At 29.8% G+C, this 12,145-nt stretch overlaps 1 protein-coding gene across 2 annotated transcripts; it reads left to right on the top strand.

Moving 5' to 3' along the window:
• LOC105203042 (ABC transporter G family member 20) lies at positions 1-11,976 on the top strand. 2 transcript variants are annotated; one of them, XM_011171773.3, is made up of 15 exons: positions 1-597; positions 5,890-6,031; positions 7,080-7,324; positions 7,528-7,705; positions 7,795-7,888; positions 8,043-8,249; positions 9,088-9,191; positions 9,395-9,620; positions 10,080-10,257; positions 10,375-10,490; positions 10,584-10,654; positions 10,725-10,813; positions 10,906-11,082; positions 11,182-11,268; positions 11,605-11,976. In XM_011171773.3, exons 2-15 carry the CDS (start codon positions 5,928-5,930, stop codon positions 11,814-11,816), a joined length of 2,088 nt encoding a protein of 695 aa, XP_011170075.1. In that variant the 5' UTR covers positions 1-597; positions 5,890-5,927; the 3' UTR covers positions 11,817-11,976. The 2 variants fall into 2 exon arrangements, with proteins under 2 accessions (XP_011170075.1, XP_011170076.1); XM_011171774.3 differs by having other exon boundaries at positions 10,906-11,087; positions 11,605-11,821.
• The last annotated feature ends 169 nt before the right edge of the window (positions 11,977-12,145 follow it).

Below are 12,145 nucleotides of genomic sequence, written 5' to 3'. Positions count from 1 at the left end.
TTTTTTTTAATGCAACACCTGTATAATCTATATAACTGAATATAAAAAAATTAAAGCAAAACGACTGAAAAGTTTGATAATTCTAATAGCAGTCAAAGTGCATTTTTGTATCTTGCTTAAAAAATTTATAATGCGGAAAGGCATACTGTTTCTTCATTTAAATTACAAATATAGGAGTTAATTATCTTAAATAAGTCTATTCAGAATCTAAAGAAGTGGGAAGAAGGAAACAATATTTAAAGCTGCTATACATAAAACAAGGCTAGTAGCCAACGTGTAGTCGTGGAAAATGTTTGATGTATTTTTTAATAATTGTCAATAAAGTTCATGAAATATGTGTATTTATGACACGTAATATCTGATATACACATTAGTTTTGTCATGTTCCATAAATTATAAAAAGTGCGCGATTGACAAAAGAATTTAAAATGTCTCAATGTAATATATTAAAATAAGATATTGTCTTTTATTATATATCTTCGTGATTAATTAAATTGGTGGAATAACTGAGAAAAATATCTCGTAAATAAATTACATAAATTATAATTGGCGATTTTTTTAAAGAAGAAATTGTTTCATTTACGATTTTGATTAGCGGTATGTATTGTATAAGTTTCTAGATAATGTAAAATTAAATGATAAACCAATAAGATATAAATTGGAACAATGTGTTTTCTTTTTCATTTCATATCAAGTAAAAAATGCAGCAAACAAAACGTGAATGGTACTTTCAAACAAATTTAAATTGATAAGTTGCAACATAATTAAACTATTCATATATTTCTTTTTAGTTTAGATTTGTACATAAATTAATAAAATTAAATTAAAAAACGTATAAATTTCTTTTTAGTTAATGAACGTACAATATACTTAATCTATTAAATAAATTTTAAGATCTTTTATTCAATAATTTATATAAAGGATGGGAAAAAGTGGTGGAATATGCCATTTTATTTTTTTTTGTAAATAATTCAATGAATATTAACGCGACATAATTTTGATCATCACTAGTTTATTAGACATAGATTTCTATCAATCATCCTATAGGTAGAAATTTATTAAGTTTATAGAGCAAACGTAATTTACAATTTGAAGAAGAAAAAAGGATGTGTTTGTAAAAGATTGTAAGAATACTAATAATTATAATATTATAAAAAACATTTTTAATTATATAAAATCATAAATCATTAATGCTTTTCTAGTTCTACTCACTAATAAGTGCAAAAACAAGGTTTTATAAACATTTTGTGAAATATATTTTATTTAAAAAAAATAAGTTTTCAAATAATTTCTTTGCTGCTTGTAAGCAACATCCATCATGAGGTTGCAAAATTGCAAGAGCTTCCATTGATTACGCAAGACCAATTCTGCTTTTGTAAAAAATACAATTAACATTAATAACCAATATCTATTCTACAATGTCTAAAGAAGTAATTTTAACAGTTACTCTTAGAATTCAACGCAAATTATACGAGATGTAAGAATATCTCACACGTATCTCACACCGCCCACCTTTCCTCTATAATTTATTAAATTATAAAGTGTAAAATTTCGCGTATATATGTATATTTCATAGTGAACAAAAATAATATTAGGGATTGATGGAGCAAGATAAAGCCGTGAGATAAAACGTAGTGTGGTTCGAGAAATCGCAATTAAGCATACACGATACACGTTAAATGTGGCCTTTCGGTTATTGAATGTTATCCATGAACCAGCGGAATGAGCAGTTGCATTATCGAGTTAGACCAAAATTTATATTTTTTTTTGCAATTTTCCTACGATTTTATCTCATTTTTCCATTTGTGACATTAGGATTATAGTATACGTTTTAAGTGTATCCAATTCTGCTTACGGAGATACCTTGTCTTACGCCACCCTTGAGGCTGTTGGGGAGAGTTGCCTTTTTTCTTTTTTTCTTTTTTAAGTAAAGTTTATATTTCTCTAAAAATCTTATTTAATGATAGTTATATGGAAAGATTGATATCTATAGAATATTTAAAAAGTAAAGATAATTTGATTATAAACTAGCTTTCATTCATCATCAAACATTAATTACCTTAAAACAGTTTAGTAAACGACTCTCAAGATTTAACAAATAATAAATAAAGGCAAATGAGAGTCTGGCGCGATTAGTGTTGCTTAAAAACAAATATATTTATTAACCGTAACGTTTTCTACATTCGATTCAATTCTGACGTTTCAACTCTACTTTAGCCATCTTCAGCAATAAAATTAACAATAATAACGCCTTTTACATTCCAATTGTTTGGCTAGCGTCGTCCAAATGTGCAGGTGAATCACTACCGATTCGTAATTCCGAAATGAAACCCTCTCCACTGCTTGTATTGCCGAAGGAGATGGTTTGATCTTCCTACAATACGATATTCACCGTGAAATAAATTGATATATTGAGCAATTGTCTAGTGACTCACCCCAAGTAGCCGACGATGACCAGTGATGCAATAACATCAGTTTTAAATTACTTGGATAAATTAATAATCCGCCTCACTGTCTTGTGATGTTTCTACTTCGCCGATATTTAAGTCATTGAGCGTTCAGCGTCAGATCGGTCCTATTACAAATACAGACAAGCAACTCAAAACAATAAGTATAAGTCAGAAATAAACATAAGTAATTCCACCGCAAGAAATAAATACATGTAGAGTTGGACAGTTGAATAAGTTATAAATATAAATATATTAAAACAAAACTAAATTACATAAGTTGTCGACCGTTAAAAATTAAATACATAAATAATTAAATAAATAAATAATTGTGAGTCAGTCGGTAAGTGTTGGATAAATAAGTAATTGTAAGTCAGACGATAAAATTCAATATACATAATTAAAGCTCAATTTCTTTCATTTTCGATCTAAACATAAGTGGGAATATTCCAATAATCAATTTATTTTTAGAATTTTAAAATTTGGACTAAATGACGCCTTTAGAGTTGTCAATCATTCCCAAACGGATTTATCATCTTTGAAGACAGATCTCGCGGCACGTACCTACTTACATTTGTGAGTCATTTTGTGATAAACAGATAAACATATTCCAACTACATTTAAAACACAAAAATAAGTGATATTACAAACAGTGAACAATTCTGATACTGACGACACGGCCGAGGAAAAAATTCCTTGGTTTATATTACTATACATTCCCAACATCTCTGAGAAATTCGTATCCATCACGAAGAATTTAAATGTAAAACCGACTTTTTTTAGTCTCAACAAATTGAACAGAATTATTAAAAAACAGAAGGACGCTCTTTCAATAAACTTTAAGAAAAACGTGGTATATAAAATTGCATGCAAAGAATGCGATGCCTCATACGTAGGCCAAACTGGCAGAAAACTAAAAAAACAAGAATAACGCATCAAACAAACGCATCGCAATAACATTAATTGAAACAATAAGAACCACTCGATAATTACTGAACACCGAATAAAATTTAATCATGAGTTCGATTGGGAGAATATCCGGGTTCTTGATTCGAAACGTTTCCTGAGCAGGCGGTTAGCGTCGCAAATGATGTACATTCAGATGCAAGAGAATGGCCTGAATTTGCAATCGGATTGAAATCGCACTGAATTCTTACATCATGCGTATTCCTCTTTGCTAATGAGATTGTGCATTCAAAACGAGAATTTGTAATGCGTTTGTTATTTAATTATTCATTTATTTAATTATTTATGTATTCAGTTTTTAACAGCCGACAGCTTATGTAACTTATTTTTATTTTAATTTATTTATATTTATAACTTATTCAACTACCTAGCTCTACATGTATTTATTTTTTGCGGTGGAATTACTTATGTTTATTTCTGACTCATTGTTTTGAGTTGCTTGTCTGTATTTGTAACCGAACCGATCTGACGTTGAACGCTCGGTGACTTAAATATCGGTGATGTGGAAACATCACAAGACAGCGAGGCGAATTATTAATTTATCCAAGTAATTTAAAACTGATGTTGTCCATTGCATCACTGGTCATTGTCGGCTACTTGGGGTGTCACTAGACAATTGCTCAATATATCAGTTCATTTCACGGTGAACATTGTATTGTAAAAAAATTAAAACTATCTCCTTCGACAATACAAGCAGTGGAGAGGATTTCATTTCGGAACTACGAACCGGTAGTGATTCATCTGCACGTTTGGACGATGATGGCCAAACGATCGGAATGTAAAAGGCGTTATTATTGTTAATTTTATGAAGATGACTTTAAAGTAAAGTTGAAACTTACAAATCGAATCAAATGTAGAAAATGTTAAGGTTAATAAATATATTTGTTTTTGTGCAACATTAGCCGTGTCGAACTCTTATTTACCTCATTTTATTATTTATTAATTACTTTGTTTTGCTCTACTTTCCTTTATTGATGTTGGTTTTAGTAAGAAATATGGAATCTTCACGCAAAAATACAGCAGACTTTTTTTCAATATTTTTTACGTTTCTTTGCATTTTTTGAAAAAAATTATACTTGCAGATCACATCAAATTAAAAATTTAATTGCAGAAAACAAAATAAAAAATCTAATAATACTCGAAATTTATCACGTTTGAAGATAAATCATTATTTCAATTTATGTTAATTGAATTATAATTCCACATACATCTTTGCATAACAAACAAAAAATCTTTACGCGTGCAATAATGTGCTAAGCAATTAGGTAGATAAGTTAAGACAATGTATTCCTATTTTGCATATTAGATATAGATTATATGCATTGCGTTGCTTATATAATAACCTATATATAAACTTATATTTAAATTTGTTTAATCAAGAAATGCGATCGCGCCTTGATACAAAGTTCAGCGCAGTTCTTTGAAAATCAATCAGATCATATGAACATTTACGGAAACGTTAATGTTATTTCTTTATTTATCACAAATATAATAATGGATTCTTCACATGATACGCATGTCTTAAAAATCTAAAAAGCCATCACATGTGTTTTAAACATATTGTTTGGATTTATTATAAATCATTAAATTAAATTTTCATTATTCATCAGAAGATAAGAATAACAAGTTTAAATTTAGAGGAAAATGGGGCAAGAAAGGGTAAGGAGGTAAGATAGGGTATCGCCTGTATCGCGCGATTTTAATTCCGAAATCACAATCAAGCATTCGTATTTAATGCGGTTCTTTGATCATTAAAAGTTACATACGAGTCAGCGAAATAGACAGCTGCGTTATTGAGATAGACCATAATTCATACTTCTTTACGATTTTCTTATAACTGCAAGAAGATATAACAGCAAGGAAATAAACGGAGGCGAAAAAAGAAAAGAAGAGAGCAAAAAAGTATAAAATAAAATTATATTAAACGTATGAGAAAAAAATTGATCTCAAAACGCATAAATATTCTACCTTACGCGCGGGAATACCCATCTTACCCCATCTGGCAAGATGGGGAGAAATATCTCTTTTTGGTTTTTATTTATGAAATAAAATTTATAATACATAAAAATTTTATTTTAATGATCAATATATTGAAAGACAAATGTCCAAAAACTATTATAAAAATAAAGATGACTCGTTAATTATGAAAACCTAGTTTTTAATAATACTCAAAGCTTAACTACCCTGTCTTACCCCACCTTCCTCTAATAATAATAAGCATACAATTTTGAATCACTAATTGCAGGAATCCTTGAAATTGTATTGTCTAAAAATTGTTTAAAAATTTTAGTAAATGTTTCTTACAATAAAGTATTTGTAAGAAAATGCAATGATAGAATAATAAAAAATCAAAAACAAAACTCGTAAAAATTACTGTAACAAAGATAAATTAAAATATTGTAAAAAATTTCTCGTTAATAAAAATTTATGAAATGTCAGTGAATCTTTAGTTTACAAGTTCGTGTTTTATTTACAGTTTGGTAGTTGATTGAACACTCATCACCATTTCGCAAAATGGTACAGCAAAAGGCGGTGATCATAAGGAATGCCACAAAGCGTTATGGGAAAGAGCAATTGGTGCTCAACGGTCTAAATATGACCATTTCAAAAGGTTACATGTAAGTAATTTTATATATAATATAATTACTTACACATACATGTGTAAGTATATATGTATATCAATACAACAAATTAATCGTTTTTGTTTAATCGTCTTTTTATTAATACGAATAGTAATGTTGTAAATGAATGAATCTGACTTCCGGGGGAAATCATTGAAAACACAATCTCGAAGAAAGAAAGCAATACGATAAAACGTTGATTAATATTTATTACTCGCACAAATTTTATTATTTTATTATTTTTTAAATACGATAAAAACTTACAAGTGTAAAAAGTAAGAAGCCGGAGTTTGAACTCAGGATCCATCGTTCCAACAGCTATCACTATAATTGCTAGTGACATTTTATTGCTTTTAGAGTAATTCTGATCGCCTTTAAACATCTAAGGGCCTTATAATTCCTTAAAAATTTTTAATAACTTCTTAAATGTTTGCCAGTCTGCCTATATATTCATTTCTGAATATGTTTGTGACTTCTTTTCTAAGCTCTTTCTCCAATCAACCCACTCGATAAACCTCTGAATGTGATTAATAGTTCCTATCTGATTGTGAGTTCAATCATGCTCCTTCAGACTTTCTTTGCCTAACATTCTTTTTAAATGTTATCCAATGCACGTGCTTTACTTGGTCCATTGCTCTACTTTCTATCTTGAGCTTTCCTTTTTCTGCAACAAAAAAAAACAAAATATTTATTGGATTTGTAGGTTGAAAATTTAATGCGGCTAATTAAAATTTAAGTTTTATAACCATTAATGTCTTTAGTAGTGTATGACAATAATATGTTGTCGTTATTTTCTAAAGATAAATTTCAAAGTTCTCATCATATTCTCTTTTAATTATCCTCTTGTTTGAAATCAGATTGTTTCGTTCTATTCACAATATTTCTACTAACATATTCGTTGGTACGACATTATCCACTGCCTCTAAAATCTCATACATCACCAAGGCACGGTTTAATTTTATCTCCATTCTCTCAATACTTAATACTCAATACTTATCTTCTTCAAAAATATGAAGTACTTAAGCGAAATCTACCCTTTATCCAGATACGGACTGTTGGGAGCCAGCGGATGCGGCAAAACCACCTTGTTATCCTGCATCGTCGGGATTCGGAATTTCGACAGCGGAGAGTTATGGGTCTTGGGAGGTACTCCGGGTAGCAAAGGTTCCGGAATTCCTGGACCTCGAGTAGGTTACATGCCGCAAGATACCTCCTTGGCAGGAGAGTTTACCGTGAGAGATGCCTTCTATTATTTCGGCAGGATCAACGGACTCGATGATGAAGAGATCGGTAGGGTACATAGGATGGATGGATAGGGAAGGAGTATTGGTACTTGTTGCATGTGGCGTGTATCCGAGAAGAGTTTCAATTTTACAAAATACTTTTGAGAAAACATCTTTCAAACAGTTCTCGTTTGTGTTTCGAATTATTCGTTCGCGAAATATTTCAGTTAAAATTTCAACTTTCTATAATTTTTTTGTTTTATTTTTAAGATGCAAAAGAAACCTTCTTTTCGGATTTTTTCCAATTACCCCCGTCGGATCACCTGGTGAAGAACATGAGTGGAGGTCAGCAAAGAAGAGTTTCCTTTGCTGTCACATTGATTCACAGGCCCGAGCTTCTAATTTTGGATGAACCTACTGTGGGATTGGATCCAATTTTAAGGGAACAGTAAGTAGATTTTGATTTCTTCTTAGACGCAATAAGAGAGAGAGATAGAGAGTAATAAAAAGACGTTTGAATGTGCTTTTTCTTTGCAGAATTTGGACTTACCTGAAGAAAATAACGCAAGAGGAAGGTGTGACTGTATTGATGACGACGCATTATATCGAAGAGACTAAAGATGCTAATAAAGTAAGTCTTGATTTCATTAATTTATTTAAGTTAGTTTTAAAAATATACATATAAAAAGACTGTTAGAAAACGTCCTGAAAATTATAAACTTTTTATTAAATAACGTAAATTGGGTTGAAAAGAATTAAAATGGTGTATCTTCAATATTCCGCAGATCAGTTTAATGAGATGTGGTAAATTGTTGGCGGAATCGACAAAAGATAAATTGCTGGAGCAGTTTCAATGTTCGTTCTTAGAAGAAGCTTTCTTGAAATTGTGCGAAACACAGGATAATGCAGTCATTTTGAATGAAAGCTCTCGGGAATCTAACGAAGATACTAGCAGCGACGTTTTGCATGAAGATAAATACAGGCGTACAAAAGTATAAATAATATATTGTCCTTAGAAGCCGTTCATGAAGAGCGTCCGTAGAATTTGGCCGTTTTTAGCCGCCCCTTCCCCTCCTCTATTATACTCACCTGGTCAAAACTAGTTACATTGTCCAAACCACCCCCCTTTGTAGATGTTATCAGTCTCTTTTTTTGATCAAAAAATTAAATTAAATATGTTATTAAAAGCAAAGAGAAAAAAATTATAAGACATTCTTATTTATTCTTGTATGGCACGAGAAATTACGAATATTCTAAATAAAAATAATGTTTAATGTGAAAAGAGTAATTAATACAACACTTTATTTGAAAATACATTTTTGATGTCTTTGCCAAACGTTTTTATACTGCACAATTTTAAATTTTAACTAAGATATTTTTATATAATAAAATAAGAACGTATAATTAAAATTGTTCTTTTGGATACATATTTTAGCTAAGAACTTTGCCATATTTTTAAAAATTAATCAAATATTTTTTTATGTTTCTTCCGTTTAAAGGATTGTTAAGTTAACAAGAAATCAATTATGCATATTTTCTTCATTCAAAGTATTGATGACTTGAGTGTCACATACAACATCGTCAGTAAGCCATTCTACGTACTCAGTTAATACAGAAATAATAAATCATTTGAGAATACAAACGTAAATTCAATTAATCAATGGACGTCATAATCTTCACGACTCCCTCACTCTCCCTGGTCACAAATTGTCACATTTTGCGGACATTTTTTCCTCTCAATCTTTGAATCCTTCATGGACGACTAGTGATTATTTTTTAAAAAATTATGTTTTATATAAACTTATAATACAAATAAATAAAATTATTAAGGAAATCTCGGAGTGCAAGGCGATTTCGGGACATCAAGTTTCGCGATTGAAAAGGTTTAAAGCTTTACTCGTAAAGAACGGTATCCAATTTTTGCGTTATTACATGTAAGTATTTATTAATCATTAATTTCTTTATAGGAGAAAAACTTTCACAAAATTAAATTTTAATTGTTTCAATTTTAAATTTTCTCATTTTTTTCACTTTATACTTCAATTGACACATATATGCAAAATATATTTCAAAAATGTTACGTTCATTATTAATCGCTGTACATTTCATAATAATAATAAATAATATGTTCTTTCAGAGGCTTATGTTACGCGGTGATCTTACCGATAATTGCAATCAGCGCGTTTTTTGTATCAATAGGAGGTGATCCAAAAGGCATCAAGATTGGGATTATAAACGAAGAAGCTGGCAACTGCAATTTCGGCAACAATTTTGGCAATGTTTGGAATGACGAAAGCACCTGCCACTTTCGCAACCTCAGCTGTAGATTTCTACACAATTTTGGCGACTCCATTGCAAAACAGGTTACTTCAAGATTAATGTAATCGGCATATACATATATAACTAAAAAGTTTCGTTTTAATATAGCACTAGAGTGTGTTATACGTTCGATTAACATTAGAGTTAATTTGAGGTCATTTGAAGCTGGCTGTATTAAAAGAAACGTTATCCACATTTTTATTATTTCATGTTAAAAAATGACTTTATCATAAGGTTCGTCAAAAATTTTTTCAAAGGCTTTTATTTTAATCCTAAATTTCTTTTCATAAAGTCTTTTCATCGAAATCGGAGGTACATCGTTATCGAAAGTTTATACTAATATCTTATTAAATCTTATTTTAAAACATCAAACTTTGATTAAAAACTGTACTAAACTTTTTAACGTCTGGGTGAAAGTTAGATCCACAATAGAACTCCAGGGTTAAGAAGGGATGACAGTAATAATCAAATCATAAAGATTCTTATTAATACTTTGCTTTCAGGAATATTATGAAGACTTTTTCGAGGCAAAGCGTGATGTACAGAATGGAAAACTCTGCGGTATAATGTATTTTAGTCAAAATTTTTCTGAAGGTTTTCAAACTCGATTGGAACATGCGATCTATACGGATGATTCTGACCTTTACGCCAGTCAAATTCAAGTTTTTCTCGATATGGGTGGTGTGTTATTGATATATGCAGTATATATATTTTATACCGAATTTAATTCTTGTATGCGTGTACGTAGAAAAAGTTTATTTAAATTATATTTTTAAATTTAAAATATTTTTTATACAGATATGCAAATTGGGCTTGTTGTGCAGAAAAAGCTATACGATAGTTTCATAGAGACTTCCAAGGGTATTATGCAAGACTGCAAATATTTGACAAAATTGACCGATCCACCCATTAGAGTATATTTTATTATAATTATTTTATTATGATTAATATATCTCTGTCTATCGTGTAGAATTAAGATTAAAAAATAAGATTTCAATTGCTTTCAGTTTGAAGATCCCATTTATGGTACGAATAATCTTACTTATCGAGATTGCATATTGCCATCATTCATGTTACTGTAAGCAAAAATCAAATCAAGATAATAAGTTATATCAATTGCTCTCCCTAAACTACATTTACTTTTATAGAATCGCCTTCTTTATGGCCGTCTCAGTTTCTTCCAACTTGATAATCACAGATCGATTGGAAGGTGTCTGGGATCGAAGCTTGGTTCAAGGTAATTTATATTCTAATCTAAAATTGGTCTTACGGTTATTTTTTCATCTATCTATTTTTTATCGTAATAATGCAAATGTAAACATGCAATAGGTGTCAGGATGGAAGAAATTATACTATCTCACATTCTTAGTCAGCTTGTCATCGTAGTTATCCAAACCACTGTGCTGATGCTCATAAGCTTTGTTGTATGGGGTATGGATTATAAAGGATCGATATTCGTCATATGCTTCTTTCTATTTCTCAATGGCTTGTGCGGATTGATGTTCGGTGAGGTATACTCTACACGATGTATCAAGAAAAACGCGAAAGTAGCAATTTATAATCTGCTGGAGATTACATTGATTACACATTTTAATGTATTCCTAGGTTTCGCCATCTCCGTTGTGTGCAACAATCACACTTTGGCAAATTACATTTCGACTGGAAGCTTTTTTCCTACATTAGTTCTTAACGGTATGTCATTATTTTATTTTTTTCGCCAAAATAACATTTTATTTTAATTTAGTATTGTTCAATACTATTGTTCATAGTATTGTGAAATTAATTATTAAATGATTATTTCCAAATTTAAATTTTTTTATCACGTAGCAATATATTATAGTGTTAATAGCAACATAAAAGTTTTGGCAAATATTAGTGAAAACTAATAGTAAAAATATCTAGCGAATGATTTGTGTCAAGTTTTCACTAAGTTTTTATTAATGTACATAGATTATATAAATACATAATATACATAAATATACAATTTATATAATTTATATGATGCTCATAATTTATATAAAATCATAGGAACTGTATGGCCGATAGAAGGAATGCCAAAATTACTTCGCTGGTTTAGCTACGCTATACCAAGTACCTTGCCCTCCATATCCATGAGAGCACTCATTTACAAAGGTTCTTCTATATTTGAGTGGCAAGTTTTGATTGGTTTCTTTATAACTTTAGGATGGACATTTTTCTTCCTTGTGATTGTATTATGTGTAAAACGGAAAACCTCGTAATATTATTTAGAAAGTGCAAATTCTTTTGAATGAATGCAAAAACAGTTTTGCATAATCTAACGAGTTCATTTAAACAAATATACAGGGTGTTTCAACTAACTAAAATGTATTATTATATATTTTAGCTTATGTGCTACATAAAAAAAAGATATATAATTAATTTATCGGTTTAAATTACTCTCTGTGAAAAATTAATTGCTTTAAAGGATGGAATAGCAATAATTCCTTAATCTTTTTGTAAATCAAATTTTTTTGTTCTAGCTTAAATTATCACACAATTGTTTTAGTTCTATTATGCATTCAGTACAAGAATAATACAAAACTAATTA

The sequence above is a fragment of the Solenopsis invicta genome, chromosome 16, assembly GCF_016802725.1.
Source record: "Solenopsis invicta isolate M01_SB chromosome 16, UNIL_Sinv_3.0, whole genome shotgun sequence".
Lineage (NCBI taxonomy): Eukaryota > Metazoa > Arthropoda > Insecta > Hymenoptera > Formicidae > Solenopsis > Solenopsis invicta.
The sequence above is the reverse complement of the archived record's forward strand: the minus strand, read 5'-3'. Positions and strand labels throughout refer to the sequence as shown.

What these genes read in the sequence shown, in the direction of transcription:
- LOC105203042 (XM_011171773.3), top strand. Translation starts at nt 5,928, where the DNA reads ATGGTACAGCAAAAGGCGGTGATCATAAGGAATGCCACAAAGCGTTAT. An exon ending in ACCATTTCAAAAGGTTACAT is followed by an intron (nt 6,032 to 7,079) that starts GTAAGTAATTTT and finishes CCCTTTATCCAG; the next exon opens with ATACGGACTGTTGGGAGCCA. An exon ending in ACTCGATGATGAAGAGATCG is followed by an intron (nt 7,325 to 7,527) that starts GTAGGGTACATA and finishes TTTATTTTTAAG; the next exon opens with ATGCAAAAGAAACCTTCTTT.